We start from the raw sequence: 21,362 nt of genomic DNA, 5'->3' as shown, positions 1-21,362 counted from the left end.
ATGTTGATATAGTCTCTCATATAAAAAAAAACAATGAGACTATATTATTTACGGTTATGATTTCACTCTAACGATCAAGTGTCAAGTGTAAAAGTGGTATAACTCTCATTCTAACATGACGTCCTTCAAACGCTTTGAGTACACACCCGTTGAAAAATATGAATACATTGTCAGGTTGTTTCAATCGTACTCCCACGTCATATGCTTTTTTTATGAATGAGATACCCGACGTCATAGAACGATGACGAAAAATATGAGCATTTTACGGGAAAATACACGCTTGCCAAAACACAAACCATCACAACAAGGAAACGTAAACAAACGTGGCTAATTTTGGTATCAACCGATTTTTTTAAAACATATTAGACATTATAAGTAAATTATAATTTAAATTCATCCAAAACTATCTAAATACGTTATTGTAAAAACTTTAAGCATGTTACTAATTCAGTTTACTCCGTTCTTTTACGCCAATTTAATAGTGCGTTTGTTTATGGGAACGGCAAATATTTGCCTCCGTCTAAAGCATTTCGATCCAAAACAATAGCCGTATTTGTCCTATAAGAATCGAAATAATTCATGGGGGCTTGAAGATATCGCTCAGGATAAAATATTTGTCATAAAGAGCCAACCCGTGGTAAAATCAAGATATATTCCTTTCCCCCATGAATCATTTCTTAATTATATATATATGGACCAATTTTGTGTGTGAACTCGTAGGCAGAAACGAACAATTTGGACCAAAAGAAATAATCGATTATTTTTATGCTTTCCAATATAAGAAGAAGTGATACCAAATATCATATCGACTTTAAAAATAAAGAAATCACATTTAAGAAATACGAAGGGCGGCAGAATGTTTGATCATTGCAGATTTTAAGGCAAAGGATCACTTATTAGTAATAGCCCACGGATTTTTATGTTAAAATCTTCAGGCACGCATATCTTGTCTGTTTAGAATGTTAGCTTCTTTTTTTTCATTTTCTTTCTCACTGAGCCGATTTTAACATGTTTAAGGGCATCTGATACAGTTTCACGTTACATTGCATAAAAAAGAATTACTTAATTTAATTTAAGATCAATGATATTTTCAAGCTGTTGAAGATAATCACTGAAAACGCTGCCCCAAAGTAAACCTGCATCATCCATCATCCTACTTATGCAAATGATAAAACTTACGATTCTATATACAGACATTGAGTCCCACTAATGTCCAAAACCTAAAAAGACACAATTTATAGACAATGTGTCCTATTGTTTTATCCAAGTAAAAATTCTAGCAATTGTTGATCCTGATGACGCGTTACTAAGGTTTTTAAATATTTTTACGGAAGTGTTGAACCATCATGCCTCACACATTAAAAAGCGAGTTAAACATGTTTATCAAAATCAGTGGGTTTATGATGAAATTAAGGAGAGCATGAACAAACTACAATCTTTATTAGAAAAAAGATACGTGTAACTATAAATTCCGGAGAAACAAGGTAAAATACCTCAAGGAAAATAAAAATCATTTTTTTTATACTGATGTATTAGAACATGGAAAAGGAAACAGTAGTTTATTATGGAATCACTTGCATAATGTAAATGGTAGTGAAAATTATCATATGAACATACAATTTTAAATGACTATAACAATAAACTAATTATGACCATAAGAGCATTACTGATACTTTCAATAATCATTTTATAAATTTTACTGAGAATGTTAATCTTAATTCAAACTCAAGCACCAGGTGTTCTGGAAAACTTGATAATTATATATCATGTCGTATACAAGAACATGTCTATTTTACCATACTGCTAACAAACAATGAATTTGTTCTCCATCAGTTAATCACACTTGATGAGAAAGTTTTTTGCAAATGTCATCACACCATATTTAAGATCCATTAAGTCATATTTTTAATTTAAGCATACCAATCGTTATTCAAATATGCATAAGTTTAATATACCAGTTTTTACAAAATAAAAGTTTAAAAAATAATGTATTTTTACCATTACTATCTACAAATCCTTAAGCGACAGGTAAAAACTCATTTAATGAATTTTCCAACCAAATATACTATATTGTATGTCATGCAATTAGGCAAACCATTCTTTCAAAACTGCCATGATGATGCCATTGATGAAAGCAGTTTAGTAGGGGCAGGTTTTTTATCTGTATTAAGCGTTTGATCTTTTAAATCATAAACTGATCTTTTAAATATTACAAATATATAAATGTTCTTATAATTTAATTCACTGGTTTACTTCTTATTTAGTTAGTGGACATCAGGTCGTATAAATTTCAAATATGTATGCATTAAAAGCTGGTGTACCTCAATTGTCCGTTTTAGGTCTTATATTATTCTTAATATTTATTACTGATTTGCCTTTATGTAATCCTAATTATATAATACTGATCTGTTTGCTGATGAAAGCACTAGTTTAGCAACTGGAAAAGACAAAAGGTATATAAGTCAGACACTCAATGTTGTATTTGTCATTTGGTTGATGAAAAGCAAAATGCAAGTTAATGTATCAAAAACATAAAAAATGTGGAAAGGTTCAAAACAAAAACTGTCTGTCATGTGCATTGGCACAAATATATCCATTAATAGCCAACAAATTAATGAAAGGCATTATGGAAAAGTCCTTGGTATTTTTTTGGAGGCAATACTTCCATCTTGGTATGAACATATTATTCAAATAATCAAAAAGTTAACTCTTCATAAGGTTTACTAAAAGAATCAAGAAATACTTGAATCATAATGCAAGATCTTTTTTTTTAACAGTGCGTATATTCTTCCACATTTGGATTACGGTTGTTTAGTATGTGAAAACTGTAACAATATCTTAGTCGAGAGATTACTGAAATTGCCAAATAGGGAGCTTAAATTAAACGAACACGATATTCGTAAACCATCTGTTAACTGTTTAAAGATTCTTAAATTATTCCCGTTACTAAGAGAATACTTTACTACACGTCATTATCAATGTATAAATCAAAACATGAACTTGCACCAAAAAATTTATCACAAATTGTGGAGCTACAAATAGTAAACAATCGTACAATACTCGACTTTCATTATCGGATAATTTTATTGTCCCTAAATCAAATACAGAATTATACAAATCAATGTTTTCTTCAATTGATTTAAATGTGTGGAGCTCAATTTAGTTCAAGATGAGACCGAGACCGATGTCAGAAGAGGAAACCAAAGAAAAAAAAATGACAATTATACATAAATTAACAAAGGACTACTAGTAGTTACTGACATACCAGCTCCAGACCTCAATTAAACTGATTGAAAGTTTATGTCGTCATCATACGAATATCAGGCATCCGCCCTCCCGTTAGGGGTTTAGTATTACACCATCATTAAATATACATGAAGAACATAACCCGTGTTATATCAACAACTGGTTTTAGATAAATGTGTTTAATTTCGCCGCAAGACCCTATAATACAGTTGAATGAATGTTTAAACTCAAATTGGCAATCTTTTATGACCTGACAACAATATCGTAAATATAATTGATATATCCCTTCTTAATAAGTCTGTTTGAAGGTTTTGTTCGCTTCTGAGGTGAATACTGACATTGTTGTGCTTTGTAAAGAATATTACCATAAAAGATTTGATGTTAAATACCTTAACGTATAAAAAGTCTACATGTTAGGTTATATTTACAAATGATGTTCTTGTACCGATTATAAAATTTAATAAATGTTTTAACTAGTTTGTGATATCTGTTGTGTAATATAGTATAATGGACGTGACATTACTATGTAGACCGTACGGTAGTTATATATACCGCGTAGTCCGGTTCCCGGGATGATCCAGTGATAACTACCTAACTCAGGATAAGATCACGGATAGTTACCAGGTAACGAGAGTTGGCGTATTGGCGGGAATAGCGAGCAAGTACTAAGACTAAAACCAGAGCGTATCATAGTATATTTGGTGAGTTAGTACAATTAGGAGCATTGCATTGTATTGCATATATTAGTATTAAGTAGTAATACTCGGAAATCACATCACTGGCGCTTGGCGAGCAGGGTTTCCTGCGGAAAAAAGGAGAATTTGAAGCGAGACACAGAAGTGAGTACGTCACGTGTAATTGCGAAGTTCGTATTGCTACATGTAGTATATTATGAAGTGTTTGAACACGGATATACAATAAGCATAAAAACTTGCGTTAATTACAGTGTTTACAAACTTTTATTGAATAATTGTTACACGTTTGTATTAAATTGGCAACGTTGCCCGGAAAGTGGCGAAATTGACCGGCGACGGTTAATATTGGGCAAATTAGCAATTTTCCGAAAAATAGCCGTTTTTTGTGTGGTTAGCCACACAGCACATATACATTGATTTTTTTTCTTCTGGTTCAGCAACCAGTGATTTAATTAAACTGTATTGTGTTACTATAACATCATGACAACATTAGCTTTTCAGCAGCAATGTATAAGGATCAACAGCTGTTCATATGAAGAATTAAGATTGTTGCCTGGTGTGGGAAATGTCATAGCTGACAAGATTATGTCTATGAGAGAGACACTTGGTAACATTCAGCCTGATCATCTTATGGAAATACCAAGACTAAAAATAACTGAGGCGTTGATGGATTTGATAGATTTTTCACCGGTCACCTATCAACAGGAATACCATACGCAGCCAGAATTCAGTTATGAATTACAGGATTATGTTGACATTGGTGAGGTGAAAACAACTGCATTTCATTCAGGATATTCTAAACAAGATGCAGAAATTCGTGACTTTTCAGATTCAGACACACCTTCTGATGAATATTTGCTTAAACCTGAGCGTGAGGAAGTCAAGCGTGATTTATCACGTCCCAGTTCAGCAATGAGCAAAATTTTAGATTATACCATGCAGCATGGAGACCATAGGTACTCATCAAAAATCTCAAGACCTGATGAAAAGAAGTCGTTACTTCAAACTGAGTGTGACGATCAAGAGAAAGTTCAAGAATTTGCAAGTGATCGACAATATAAGACAGACAACATTCTTAGAACAGATGAATCAGAGTACACGAAACCAAGTATCAGATTAAATGTTGAGGAAAATATTGACAATCGTGATTATTCACGTTACCAAGCTACCCACCATCAGAAACCACAGTTGGGAAGGCAGCAAGGTCCCAATGAAAATATTGAAAACCGTGATTATTCACGTAACCATAATCCAAATCAGAAGACATCACAATTTGGATGGCAGCAAGGTCCCAATGAAAATATTGAAAAACATGATTATTCACGAGACCATAATCCACAACAGCAGACATCACAAGTGGGATGGCAGCAAGGACCCAATGAACACAAACCTAAAACAGAAAGGCCTGTGCCAATCCCAAGACGCCATCAAAGGTTAGAATCACATACACCTTCAACTATAATCAGACGTAGGATACCTTCACCTGAAATTCAACACAGAAGACGTATACCTTCACCAGAAATCAGACGCAGAATACCTTTACCTGAAATTCAACGCAGAATGCCGTCACCAGAGATATTCAGGGAACCAGTATATTCCTTGAGAACACCAAACCCAGCATATACTTCAACAATGAACAGATATATGTATACACCTAGACCATTTGTAAGTTATCATGAGTCACCGCAATTAATGCCTCCAGCAAAACCAAAATCAAAGAACCTAGAAATACCAAAAGGACTGAAGTATGATGGTTCATCAAGTTGGAAAACTTTTTACACCAAGTTCCAGAGGTATGCTGATCGTTTATCGTGGACTACCACGGAACGAAAAGACCAATTGTGTTGGTGTTTACATGGCAAAGCAGGTGATTACTATGCAAATTTAATCGACAGGGACCAGGGAGTGGATTATTTTGAGGTCATTCACAAACTTGAGAAAAGATTTAACTTTCAAGACTTGCCTGAGACGTTGCAAGTGCAGTTCATGAGTGCACGTCAAAATGCAAATGAGAAATTGGAAGATTGGGCAGATCGAGTTCTCTCGTTAGCCTGCAAAGCATTCAGAGATCTTCCCGACAATTACATGTACACACAAGCTATCTGGAAAATATGCCAGGGTTGCTCAGATAAAGAAGCTGGTCAACATGGAACCACAGCCAGACCGACATCTGTTGAAGCAGCAATCGACCAGATAAAGTGGTTTCAACATAATCACACAGCTATATTTGGTAAACCAACCGGTAGACGTGACCCACAACCAAATCAGGATGAACCTAGTTATGATTATGATAGCGACTTAGCTGTTCATGCTATAGGTAAGACGGACACAAAGTCCGAACTGTCTAAACAAATGGAAACATTGCTAGAGAAGATGACTGCTATGGAAGCATTTCATAAACAGGAAATAGGAGACCTTAAACAGCAGGTTCACAAACAACAGCAGGCAAAACAGTTTCCTGCTCAAAATGAAGTCCAGCCAGCAGCTCAACCATATAGCCAGCAAACCAACAGGCAAGGTAATCGCCAACAATGGCGTAACAGAGATAATAGGCAAGACAATCAGCGTCAATCACCATTCCGAAGGCGCTGGGGACCTATACCACCTGAGAAATTAGCAAATATGGCTTGCTATTTTTGTCATCAGTTTGGACACATACAACGGGACTGTCCTGAATTACAGTCGCCGACAGGGAATAATTATACAGATCCTTTAAACCAGAAAGAGTCGGGTTAAAGGGCGGAACCCTGACTCAGTCCAAACCTAACCGCCTAACATTGAACACTATTTCAAACGATATTAACAAGACACCTGTTTCGGGGACTACCCCGTTAAAAACATGTGAAAATTCAACATCTACAGATACTTTGTCTAATTCACCATTGCACAAAACGCAGCCAGATAAAGATTTGCAGCAAGTAATTGACCTTCAGATGCCAGATCCTGTACATTTAGGAGGAACTATTTGCCAGTTAGGTTCAGCATCAATGCTTCGATTCACATTAAAAGTACAGGGACAGGCAGTAATTTCGGTAGTAGATACCGCAGCGGAAGTAACAATAATTTCTGACAAAGTTTTTGAATCTTTCATTAAGAAGCCACCCATCAAAAGAAAAACAACAATGCAAGCAGCAGGACGTGGTATGCAAATGGATGCATTTGTAGTGGGACCAGTCGAAATAAAAATTGGTGAAAGAACATATAGGACAGATATTTATGTTGCACCTATTGATAATGACATGCTATTAGGACTTGATTTTCTAGTAAGAGCAAAAGTGATTCTAGATTGCAGAAAATTGGTATTTTTCATTAATGGAGAAGCATTACCTATGATCCATGGAGATGTTGGACTGGTACCGCCTGTGAACAAAATAGCAAGAGTTGCTAAAATAACCGTTCCACATAGAACAGTCATACCTCCTAATTCAGTTGTACAATTAGAGTCAGATTTGTCGGCTGAGTTAACAGACTTTATAATTGAACCTAATAAAGAGATAGATTTGTTAATCCCACGTGGTTATTACAACGCTAGTGTTTTGCCATGTGTCAGTTTACTGAATGTTACAAACAACAAGATAGTTTTGCAAAAGGGAACTCTTTTATGCGAACCAATTGAAGCAGATGTAGTTGAAACGGGGCCAGCCCCGTCAGTAGCAACAACTGGAATAGTCAGAGATAACAATATACTACCGGAACAGTTACAGAACATATTGGATAAATCCAGTGAACTCACTAAAGACCAACAGTCCAAAGTTGCAAATTTACTTCATGAATTTGTTGATGTTTTTGCACTAGACGATTTTGACTTAGGAACATTTAGCCACATTCAACATGAGATTGATACAGGTGATGCGCGCCCTATCAAACAACGAATAAGACGAACACCCATGTGCTTTGCACACGAAGAAGAAAGCCATTTAAAGAAAATGTTAGATGCAGGTATAATAGAACCATCTATATCAGAATGGGCATCTGCGCCAGTACTTGTGCGCAAGCGTGACGGCACCGTGCGCTGGTGTATAGATTACCGGAAATTAAATTCCGTGACGAAAAAAGATGTCTACCCACTTCCTCTGATAGACGAATGTTTGGACACTTTGGCAGAAAATGAATGGTTTTCAAAATTGGACGCAAATAGTGCGTATTACCAAGTAAAAGTGAAGGAATCAGACAAAGAAAAGACCGCCTTCATCACTAAATACGGGTTATTCCACTTTGTTCGAATGAGTTTTGGTCTTTGCAATGCCCCAGGGACATATTCAAGAGTAATGAATCTTGTTCTCCGAGGGTTAACATGGAATGTTGTACTTGCCTTCCTAGACGATATTCTAGTTATGGGAAAGACATTCGAAGACCATTTACAGAATTTAACATCAGTTTTTGAACGTTTCAGAGAGTATGGGCCCAGAAAATGTGATTTCTTTCAAAAAGAAATAGACTTTTTAGGCAGAACAATCAATAGAGATGGTATGTCCATTGGCAGTGAATATGTTGAAGTTGTGAAGAAATGGAAAGTACCTACGACAACCAGAGAGGTTGAACAATTTCTAGGCTTTGCCAATTATCACAGAACTTTTATTAAAAATTTCGCAGATCTGTCCTACCCTTTGTATCAATTGACCGGTAAGAAACCGTACAAATGGGGAAACTCAGAGCAAGAGGCTTTTGACACACTTGTAGAGGCGTTGACAACAACTCCTTTATTGGCATTACCCAACAATAAAGACCCGTTTATTTTGGACACAGATGCTTCAAATTTCGCAATTGGAGCAGAGTTGATACAAGTTCAAGATGGTGTAGAGCGACCAGTTGCCTACGGAAGTTTTTCATTGACCCATGAGCAAAAGCGGTACTGCACGACAAGAAAAGAATTACTTGCAGTCGTGAAATTCACCAGACATTACAGACATTACCTTTTAGGGCGGGAGTTTATAGTCCGTACAGACCACAGCAGTTTAACATGGTTATTGCACTTTAAAGAGCCACAAGGACAACTAGCTCGCTGGTTAGAGGAGCTAAGCCAGTATCACATGACAGTTAAACACAGGCCAGGTAAAAGACACCAAAATGCGGACGCATTATCACGTCTGCCAGATTTAGCCTGTCCACAGAATAGATTAGCAGCTGGAAAAATGCTAAAACAATATCTACCTTGTGGAGCATGCGATTACTGTACTCGTGCACACCAGAGTTGGCTTGGATTTCAAGAAGACGTAGATAATGTTATTCCTTTAGCTTCACATCAGGACTTTAAAAGTTTTGAGACTATAGGACCACACACAGTACTACCGAGTTCTTTGATTTCTGATGACAATTTACTGAAACAGGACAATACCCAACATATACATGTAATTACAGAGGACAATGCTAGACCAGGAAGTTCAATACTACAAGATGAGGACCAGAACGTGACTCGTCACGTGAAAGAGAATTTAGGTGCATTTCAGGTCCAGCAACAAGTATTTGATAGTACAAATCAAGACACAGTAAGCCAGAACCAAAACGTTTGTCACAGTTCAGTTGAAATAGTCACTACACCACTTGGTATGTCAGTTTACGCGACATATTTGGACCTCCCAAATGTAAATGCCATCACTGAGACAGGTATAGAAGCAAGTACTTATTCATCAGAACAATTACAGGATTATCAGTCAAAAGACCCAAACTTGGAGTTAATACTGGTATGGCTCAGGGACAAAATAGAACCATCAGAAGCGACAATATTTAGATGCAGTCCAATAGCTAAGAAATATTGGATAAACAAAGATATGTTTTATTTAGATGATAATGGAATATTGAGAAATTTGGACAAGAAAGACAGAACACCCAGACTTGTTGTACCAAGAGATCTTGTTGAACAAGTGATATCATTATGTCATGATATTCCAGCAGCAGGTCATCAAGGTATGAATAGGACCACATTGAGAATTAAAGCAAATAATCAATGGTATGGTATGACACAAAAAATAAGAGACTTTGTCAAAACGTGCAGTACATGCAATTTACACAAGAAGCCGAACAGAAAGGCGAAATGTCCGCTTACCCAGTTTCATGCAGGTGCACCAATGGAGCGAGTCCACTTAGATTTTCTAGGACCACTGCCTGAGACGAAATTTGGGAATGCCCATGTACTAGTTATGGTTGACCAGTTTTCCAAATGGATGGAATGTATTCCGTTGCCAGCACAAACCGCAGAACATACGGCAAGAGCTGCAGTGAACGAGTTTTTCTCTCGTTTTGGATACCCATTTCAGGTTTTTACAGACCAAGGACGCAATTTTGAAAGCAAGCTTTTCAAATCCATCTGTGAAATCTTGCAAATGCACAAAGCGAGAACTACTCCGTACAGACCATCATCAAACGGACAAGCAGAACGTTGCAACAGAACCTTAATGGACGCAGTCCGTTGCTTCGTGTCAAAACAACAAGACAATTGGGATGAACATTTGGCACAGTTGGCAGGAGCTGTTAGATCATCGGTTAACAGAAGTACTGGTTTTACGCCGAACATGCTGATGCTTGGGAGAGAGGTTAACCAGCCTGTTGATTTATTGTACAGTGTACCTGGTGCTGAAACAGATGAGTCACAAGATGAGTATGTAAGAAGACTCCGAGATGCCATAACATCTGCCCATGAAATAGCGCGCAACACGCTGAAAACTACCCAGAATACCATGAAACGTGATTATGATGTACGTATTCTAGAAAGAGAATACAAAATAGGAGATTTAGTTTATGTTTTAGACACAGCTAAAATTAAAGGTAGAGCGAAGAAATTGGACCCACCGTGGAAAGGTCCAGGACTTGTATGTGCAAAATTATCTTCGTATGTATACAAGATAAAATTACAAAAAACTGTACTGACAATAAATCATGACCGTTTAAAGCAATGTAAAGACAGAGAAGTACCACCCTGGTTAAAACAGTGCCAGCACCGGTTACAGGACGGTGAGGATGTGACTAAGGCGACTAACCCAGACTTGTACTGTTTGTGCAGAAAACCAGATGATGGACTGTTTATGATACAGTGTGATTTTTGTCATGAGTGGTACCATGGAGCATGTGTAGATTTGACACCAGAACTTGCGGACACTATGGTAAAGTTTAGATGTCCACGGTGTCAGGACTCTGACACCGCAAGGTAAATTTACGTATTAAGGCAATATACCAGTAGTTTGATGTATATATTTAGCATATTTTATAATCAGTTTTTATTGTGTTTTTCAGATTGTGAATTTTGGGATTAATTATGAGTAAAAGGCCAAGTAAGGGTGATGAAAACAGTTGGCCTACACCTTCAGAGGCATATGAAGGTACACCATTGCCTTTCCCCCCGGGAGAACAGCGGGGAGAAGATGAACGTGAAAGTCACGAACAAGAGGTAAAGAAGGAACCTGAAGATGTTCTGGATTTACATGATGTTAATTATATCGATTGGACTGATATTCAATTTCCACATACTCAGGAGCATACTGACAAAGAAGAAGTGAGTCATTCACCTATGGTTCAAGTGGAGGTGGAATGTCATTTGCCCACGGTCAGAGTGGTGGAAAAACGTGATTCGTCACGTGGGATCCTACCCAAAGAGAAACCAGATCTGGTTATCTGCACTGGAGAGTTAGGTAACAGATCAGTTAAGGTGCCAGAAGATAAGGGGACTCCGGTCCCAGAGGTAAATACTCCACAGCAAAAGCAGGATGCTCAGCAGCCAGAGGTGAAACACTTTGAAGGCAACAAGCACTCCACTTGTCCTATACCAACATGTGGAGAATCTACAAAGAAAATGAAGCACCACTGTTGGGTGTACCATTTGCCGTATATTTTCAAGGACTTGCCACTGGACAAATTTGAGAAGGAGCCCAGTTTCCAGAAATTGAGGGGAGAAGCCATCCAAATGTTAGCTTGGTGGATTGTTGGCCAACGGGCAACAGTGTATGACTTGGTAAGATACGTAAATTCAAATAACATTCTGCCAAGAAACTGTACGATGATGCAGAGGTGCCCGGACCAGATGCGCAATGTGACAGCCGTAATGAACTGGTATCCACCAGCGGAGGATATATATACCATGTATCCAGTTAATTCGCCAGCTGTATTGATGCAGTGGCGCATTTTGATAACGCTGCTAGCACAGTTGTCACCAGCACGAAGGGCAGAGTTCCGAAGAATAGGGTGTGATTTCGTCCTACCCCCAATGGCACAACAGCAGCCTCCAGTGAAGAGGAAGGCTGGGACAGCCGTAAAGGTGCCAGTGGCAAAGTCATATAAAAGCAGTCGTCCAACTGAGGGACGTTTAAATCTAGCCAGTCAATCGGGTAGGGCCCGTGAGAACAAACCACCAACTGTTTCAACGGTGGAGAAAACACTAACCAATTTACACCATCAACTTGCAGGCAAACCCCTTGATGCAAGGGAAATACTGAATAGAAAGAGACAATCCCGGGATTCTTCCCGTCCTGATGATACCAAAAGTCGAAAAACAGAAAGTCACTCTGTTCCACAGGTATCAAATCCAGTCGTGGATAAAAATAACAATGTAAACAGAATACAGAAGGTTACCCTTGTATCAGAGGCCTTTGACAGCCATTTCCATTTGGACAGGGCAAGTATTTTGCTAACCGGTTCCCTGGAGATGTCTGTTGACCAATACCTCCAGGAAAAATTAATTCCACAACCAGATATTGTAGTAGAGGTGATTGGAGGAGTACTAGTATACTGAGATCCGGATACATATCCGCAAGTGTTACCAGACACCTCAAAATGGAAGATAGCCATAGGGCTGCATCCAAAAGCTGCACCCTATTTTAACAATGACCAGTTAACAGCAATGCAGGAGGCATTGAGTGACATGCGTGTATCTGCACTGGGGGAAATCGGGTTAGACAGGACCGTTAACCAAGTACACTGGATGTCCCAAGAAAAGATTTTTGATAAATTGCTAGGATTGGCTAGACCAAACAAACCAGTGATTCTACATTTGCGTGGCCAGGCCACGGAGACAATGTCAGACGCTGTGTATACTAGAGCATTGGAAATTGTGCAGAACAATTGTGAGCCGGAGCAGAAAATTCATCTCCATTGTTTCCATGGGAGTGCGAGACAAGTGGATATTTGGCGTCGCGCTTTTCCGAACACTTATTTCAGCTTTTCTTTAAAGGTCAAAAATTTCCATGAAGATCAGATACTGGCAGCCAGGAATGTCCCAAACCATCGTATTTTGATTGAGACAGATTCACCATATTGTACTATCCCATCCAACATACGGATTAACAATCCGCGTAGGATGGGACAAGTAGCATTGATTTTAGCAGGTATCAGGAGCCAACCTGTGGCCGAGATATTTGCTCTCACAAGGGAAAATGGAAAAAGCCTATATGGCTAAATAGTGGACTGCTATGTACAATGTATGTATTGATGTAACAACCTGCAGGAGACAGGTTAAATCGGACATGTATATATAGGATGTATAAAGCAGATTAATGTGGACTTGTGGATAACCGAAATCAGTTGTAAATTTTGATTGAAAATTAGATCATCAGTGAATTGTTTACATATATCAAGGAATGATATGATAGTTACAAAGTGAATCCGCAAAGCGATAACGGAGAAAATGTGAATTTTGAAAAATATATATATATATATATATAGATGTGTTGTTAATATGTCGATCAACATTGGAATATACATTCATAATATTTGGAGATTATTTTTTTTTATCCCCGTGGTGCAACCAGACGGGGTGGACTAAAGGAATATAGTGAAAATTCAAATAGGAAGTAAACTCACTCCTTTCAAAGTGGGGAGGAGTGTTGTGTAATATAGTATAATGGACGTGACATTACTATGTAGACCGTACGGTAGTTATATATACCGCGTAGTCCGGTTCCCGGGATGATCCAGTGATAACTACCTAACTCAGGATAAGATCACGGATAGTTACCAGGTAACGAGAGTTGGCGTATTGGCGGGAATAGCGAGCAAGTACTAAGACTAAAACCAGAGCGTATCATAGTATATTTGGTGAGTTAGTACAATTAGGAGCATTGCATTGTATTGCATATATTAGTATTAAGTAGTAATACTCGGAAATCACATCATATCGAAAACCTTGTTATAATAATGTTAACATACATTGTCTCGTTAAAATCTAAAACGTTGTTACATACACGAGCGAATCGTACAAGTTGAGATATATAAGCAGCAAATGATGGTGACAAGGGAACGTCACCATCTAAAAATGGATAATTAGCGATAGGAAATGAAAAATATCTAAAAGTATTATTAATTTTTGGTATCAGATATTGTTTCGATGGGTCGTTGCTGATTTGAGTCATAAATTGTAACGCATATCAATACAAAACATGCTATCTAGGGTCAGTGTTAACCAAAAACTTTGACTTGGATGTATTTTCCAGGTGACATAACATCATTGGTGAAGATCTTTGGTGTCTACAAATTACAGTTTCAAAAAACTACGATTACTATCAATGATATATGTCAAGAGCCTTTGGTTTAAGAGTTTGAAATATCTTTATGCACAGCGTTAATGCGGGTTATGTCTTTTCAGGAAAGGTAAAATATCTTCAATCAAATATTAGAATGTTTGACCTTGATAACCGAAACATTTTCAAACGGGAACACCAACGGTCTAATCTATATAAAAAGAAACGAGAAACGAGAAACACGTATATATTACATAAACAAACGACAACTACTGTACATCAGATTCCTGACTTAGGACAGGTGCCAACATCTGCAGCGGGATTAAACGTTTTAATGCATCCAAACCTTCTCCCTTTTTCTGAAACAATAGTATAACATCACAACATAGAAAAACACACGATAAAATATCAATTGGCAGACTTAACTCAATCAAAAAACGTATTTTAAACAAAACTTTACGACAAAAGAGATGATTTCAGCTTTCTAATTGTGAACTTTCTATTTCTAAGTAGCAACATTCCAGCAGCACCTGCATCCGGGGTATATATCTCCAAATTGATACGATATTCCCGTGCTTGCATTTCCTATCATGATTTTCTTGATAGAGGGTTGCTGCTTACAAGGGAAGCTACTAAACCAAGAGTTCCAAATGATGAAGTTGAAATCATCCCTTCGTAAATTTTACGGACGCCATCACGAGTAAGTTGCCCGTTATGGAATAACCGTTTCAAAAATGATATCGGATATCTTCCTTACATCGTAACTGCAATCCCATTCCCTTTCATGAATGTGACCTACCGAATTAGACTATTTACCGGATTTGTATCACATAAGCAACACGACGGGTGCTACATGTGGAGCCGGATCTGCTTACCCTTCCGGAGCACCTGATATCACCCCTAGTTTTTGGTGGGGTTCGTGTTGTTTTTTCTTTAGTTTTCTATGCTGTGTCATGTGTAATATTGTTTGTTTTTTTTTTCCTTTTTCATTTTTAGCCATGACGTTGTCAGTTTGTTTTAGATTTATGAGTTTGGCTGTCCCTCTTTTAATACACAATGAACGAATAAATTTGATCAACGATATCTGAATGCAAATGCACAGTTAATAAAATATTAGAGACAAACGTTCAAGGCCAAAAAGCAAACAAACAAGTCCAAACAAAGCCATGACAAGACACCACTGAGAAATATTTAACCCTTCGCAAATATTCATCAATAGTCACTTAAGAAAAAAAAACGGTTTTAAAAGAAATTTATTTGAATCTTGAAGTTTATACATATGTTGTAAGAATGAGTGAAAAATTAAAAATATTTTAAATACTTAGTAATCAAAGCTGGTATACAGACAAGATCCATATAAATATAGAATAACAAAAAAGCATTATAAACAGTATCAACAGGTCGAAAAAACAAGAAAATACGATTTGAGAGTACTCGCAGTTACTGACAGCCAGTTAAAAGCCAAAACCAATTAATAATAAAAAAAATCATGCATCAGAGACTAAAATCAACTAAAACACATCCCAGGCATTTAGTATTTTAACGTCATTAATAGTCAGAGAACACATGAATTGTGCAATGTCAAAAATAAATGTATCGACAGGTACATGTAGTAGGATAGTGAGGAGCGACTTCTATATATAACATACTTAAAAACCCTTAAAATTGCAGCTATCTATATACAAAATCCCGAGATGAAATTTCAATGACAAATCTCAACAATATTTTTAAAAACTTAATGATGAAGAAAAGCAAATTTACGAGACATTTAAGGAATATCTATTTAAAAATATGGCATATTTGAAATAAAATGGAAATTATAGATCTTTTGGACAAGGATTCAACCATACTTGAACACAAAGCGTAACAATAACTTCTCAAACTATTTGAATCACAGACCTATGAGACAAGTATTGACACGGTCCTTTTATGATTGATCTGGTGAGTGGTGTAGGTAAAAGTATTGAATCCTTGTATGCAATTGATGATAAGCAAAATCTTGAGTATATCATATATCGGGCAGAAAAAAAGCGACAGTGACAGGGACGTTAGCTTTCCTGAAATGCATTATCCACACGTATTAATGATAAAAAGTAATACGAATACAATCATATTGGAAGAAAATATTATTTTATTCTATTCTATTCCTTTTTACAGCAGGGATATGACACTGAAATCTTAGTTGAAAAAGGCTTAACTAATCAGCCGGATACAAATAGAAATACATATAACCAAAGACACAGAGTGGACGTGGCCTGGTACTTGTATATCTCAACAACAAAAAAGACTATGTGTACTGATCTGAGAGTACTTGCAGTTACTGACAGCTAGTTTAAAGTCCCTAACATCAATAGTTTAAGTTTATTTTGTCATCCAACTGATGCTCTTATTATCTATACTATTAATTCTAAATTCCAGATTTTTTTAATTTCGCATGACCCCGTTCGAAATTTGCTTAAGTATAACTGTACAAATAAGATCTAGGTAGAATTGTCAGGATCAGTTTTAGAGTATTATTCTCGTAAATAAAGGCAACAGTAGTATACCTCTGTTCAAAACTCATAAATCCATGGACAAAAACAAAATCGGGTTAACAAACTAAAACCGAGGGAAGCGCATTAAATATAAGAGGAGAACAATGACACAACACTGAAATGTAACACACACAGAAACGGAACAAGCATCAGACAAAATCCCACGAGAATAACAAATATAACATTAAAACCAAATACATGAATTTGGGATAGACAATTACCGTGACACGTCTTATCGCAATGTGAATTTACACTAAAAAATAAGAGAAAACAAACGACGAAACGTTAAAATGTAACAAACACAGAAACGAACAATAATATAACAATGGCCATATTCCTGACTTGGTACAGGACATTTTTATAGGAAAAAATGGTGGGTTGAACCTTGTTTTGTGGCATGCCAAACCTCGCACTTAAATGGCAATGTTAAATATAACATTGAAATGACAACATAATATTACAGGACTACAATACAAATTAATAGGAGAACGTATTAGACAAAGAAACACATTATTAATAGATATCAAAAAGCATCAGGTTTAAAATTTAATACGCCAAAAACGCGCCTCGTCCACACAAGACTCACCAGTGACAACTAGATATAAAAGATCGAAAGTAAAAAAAAAGTTGTACAGCACTGAAGATCAAAGTTAAAAAAGGTTGTGTCAAATATGGCTATGTTTTTATGCTTGGGATAAGAACATCCTTATTATTTAGACCAACTAATGCTATTGCAAACAGTAAATTTTATCAAATGAATATAGTATTTCGTCAAATATTTTCCGACAGAACTTTTAGAAGCTGCTGTATGCTAAACATGCTATATACTGTCATGCAAGTTAGAGTTTTAGCATTTACTACATGATAAAATGCATGTCCCAAGTCAGGAATTTGATAGTTGGTTTTCGATTTGTTTGATGTGTTTGTGCCTTTTATTTTGCCATTCAATGGATTTTCTGTTTTGAATTTTCTATGAAGATTGATATTTTTGTTATTTTTTTTTTAACTACATAATAATTTTATTCATCAAATATTGCTTGTTACATAAACCATCAAGATTCCAAGCTCCTCTTGACGTACCCTGTTACAATCCACTGACTATCCAGGGAACATTTAGCTGATTAAATTAATTGACAATTAAAAATTAGTTTACAAAACTCTATATCAACAATATAAAAAAATATTCATTGATAATGTTTCTTTTAATTGAAAGTAAAAGATATTTTTGTTATTTTACTTTTTAAAACTGTCCTGATTTGTTAACAAAAATTTTTGTTCTGAAATTGTTCTAATGACAGTTCTAGGACAGTTCTATTGACAGTCTAAGAGATATGTAAACATGGTTACCAAACTGATCCTAACTGTACACTTCAAAAATCCTTCGTTTTTTAATTTAAAAAATGACAAAACCAAGATTTCAACTTCTTTGAAAAAGGATTACGATATTATTTTAGTTTCCTTTAATGCCCGCGTCACACTGTCCCGATTTTTATATACGATGGACACCCGAATGCAAAAATTGTAAGTTCGTACGAAGTTTGTCCCGATCTCGTTTAAATACCAAAAAGTGACCGAAGCAAGTACGATGAATAACGAAGTCTATACGGTGGTGCCGAAATTATATACGATAGCAAAAGATGGACATACGAAGGTTATCCGAAGACGGGTATTTAAGCTTCATATTTCAGTCGAAGCCTTCACGATGGAATACGAAGGCTACACAATGGATTACGATGATGGCGCGATGGCCATACGATGTCTAAAAGACGTCGTGTATAGCTTACGATGCATCAAGGCCAAAGGTTAAGGTCATGCAGATGGACTTGTTTTTTTCTCCTTGAAAAAGCATAATACACAGGAAATTGGTTGCTCATTTTTTTACCTGCTGGTTCTAAAGACAATAAAATGTGTGCACTAGTCTGAATAATCATCCATAATTATGCCCATGGTTACTGATCTATCTTAAATGTAAGGTAATGGGTTCGTTGGTCCGTTTTATTCAAAAAGAGCTTTTCACAGGAGAGTATCATAATAATATAGACAAAAGGAAGGATGTGGGGAAAGCAACAAATGCGGCAAAATATGACATATAAAATCAAAATGGCGATACATAAAAAAATCAGATTAATATAATGATAAGTTGTTTCCCTATATACGTGTACCTGAAGTGTTGGTGTACGAGGCGCATTTATGATTTTCATTATGTTACTTGATATGAAAAATTGACAAAAAATAATATTTTACTTGTAAAAGTAAATTCTGAGCCTGTAATAGCTGCTCTTCTTATTCCATTTGAATTAATAGAAACAACGCTGTCGCCTTTCTTGTTCACGTAGAATCATATGATATGAGCTCCATGTTTTGTGAACGTCTTTCTTAACTGTCGTATAAGACTGACCAGTGCATATCGCGCATGGCACTTTAAATGTATTTAAGGGCGAACATTAACTTACATTTAACTGGATTTATTGCCGTCGTAGTTCCATCTTGTCGCCTTCGTACTTTTATTCGATGGCAACACGACGGGATTACGAGGTCTTGCCGAAGTCGTGTTGCCATCGTAAGACCTTCGGGTAGCTTCGTGATTCATTCGCGGAGACATCGTAATGTCAAAACTGCCCGATGGAAACGATGGAAACACGAATGCAATACGATGTTCAATGATGCATTCCCGGTGACATTACGATGGTGAGGGTGGTGATACGAACTCAATACGATTCCTCAACATCGGACGCACATTCGGGGATTTTTTAACACGTTAAAAAATTTAGAACCCTTCCCGAAGTTGTCACCGAAGGCTAGAAAAAGTGACCGATGGTTCTACGATGGTCAAAGCTGGCACTACGAATAGCCCGATCTGGATACGATCAGTCCTGATTTTAAAAATTTCCATAATCGCGTTGCCATCGGCGTAAAAATCGGGACAGTGTGACGCGGGCATTAGAGAAATACTAATGCATACAAGGTTTTCAAAAATTCAGTTGAGTGTTCCTAATAAAAGAAATTTTAAAACAACACGCAATGAGACGCCTTTCAGACTCGGAACTGATGAAAATATTTTGTTTTATAGATACCTTTTTGATCTACTAAGCATGTCTCCAGATTTTCTATGTTTGCATTTAGCAACTTCAATTCTAGCATTCTAAATTTCTTTAAAAAAGCGTAATAAATATCAAAGTTCCAAATTACACATTTTAATTTTCGTACACATGTGTTACATTAATTTATAAAGACAGAAAACATCTTTTTTTTTCTTCTTGCTTTGAGTTGAAATAATTTAGAACGGAACGATATTGTCGTTCATTTATTGTACTATTTCATATTTCCATTTCATCATTCTAAACTTAAAAACACATTGACAAAATTGATCCAACTTTTTGTCATGAAAAAGAAAACCAAACGTACAAGTAAATATCTTATCGATTCGAGAAGTTTGAAAAGCAAATTGAGACGATAGCTGTTATTCAATATGCATCGTTAACACACTTGCCAATAGAGTTGATGATATAGAAAAAAATAAAGAGTATGTGATGAATAGGAGCACCGAAATGGAAGGGAGCGTATTTGTAGACAATATAACTTTTGCTATAATTACAATGATAAATTATACACCTCTTTGTTTTGTGTTTCTATGTGTTCTATTGTTAAGCTGAAAGAGTTTAGCACGGAAACCATTTTATCATGGTTGGCTCAAAGGTCTGCTTACCTAGTCAAATGTTAAAATATATGAATATTACGAGATGTAATATGATTTAGATTTTATTGTATTGTAGTGGTGGTTTTATAAAAATACAAGTGTTTATTACACTATTGATCTTTCCTAGAAAATATTTAGAGATGAACCTGAAACTAAGATTGCTTGGAATGATAAAGGTGAAATTGGCAAGAGGTGATTTCAATATCCTATATCAATTGGAGGCAGACAATATTTAATTTTTTGATGTTAAAGAAAATACCTTTAGGTATAAGTTTCGCTTCATTGCATGTTTCGACTAATCCATTTTTCTCATCTCTGATGCAGTGATAAGAATCATTGAATGGACATCTTTTACGTATCCCCAAGATTTGCCTTTCCAGATTTGTTGGACATCGCGAAACATAACCAATCAAGTCACAGCAAACTAGGGCCATCTAAATAGAAGAGAAGTATAATTACAAATATTGAGACTCATACTTACAAAAAGAAGCAATTAAAATAAAAAAAATATTGTACCATAAAGCTGATGGATTATCGTTATTGATCATCAAACTCAAAGGAAAACAGAAAACCAAATGCACTACGAGCGATCATTAATTCTGAAGAATGCATTATATTTATTGTCCTGTCCAAAACAGCAAACAAAGTTATTAGGCTATTATTATTCTAACACAGGAAAAGAGAAAAAAAATCTGATGGCTGCTTGTTCACCTATATGAATAAAGCTTCACTTTCTTTTATTGGAGGG

At 36.2% G+C, this 21,362-nt stretch overlaps 1 protein-coding gene across 1 annotated transcript; it reads left to right on the top strand.

Moving 5' to 3' along the window:
* The first annotated feature begins 12,768 nt into the window (after positions 1–12,768).
* Positions 12,769–13,323, top strand: LOC134694111 (putative deoxyribonuclease TATDN2). The gene has a single exon (XM_063555107.1). The coding sequence runs from the start codon at positions 12,769–12,771 to the stop codon at positions 13,321–13,323; it is 555 nt and encodes a 184-aa protein (XP_063411177.1).
* Positions 13,324–21,362: the final 8,039 nt, after the last annotated feature.

The sequence above is a fragment of the Mytilus trossulus genome, chromosome 13 (genome assembly GCF_036588685.1).
Source record: "Mytilus trossulus isolate FHL-02 chromosome 13, PNRI_Mtr1.1.1.hap1, whole genome shotgun sequence".
NCBI lineage: Eukaryota > Metazoa > Mollusca > Bivalvia > Mytilida > Mytilidae > Mytilus > Mytilus trossulus.
The sequence above is the reverse complement of the archived record's forward strand: the minus strand, read 5'-3'. Positions and strand labels throughout refer to the sequence as shown.

Coding starts and splice junctions, on each gene's coding strand:
- LOC134694111 (XM_063555107.1), top strand. CDS start 12,769: ATGCAGGAGGCATTGAGTGACATGCGTGTATCTGCACTGGGGGAAATC.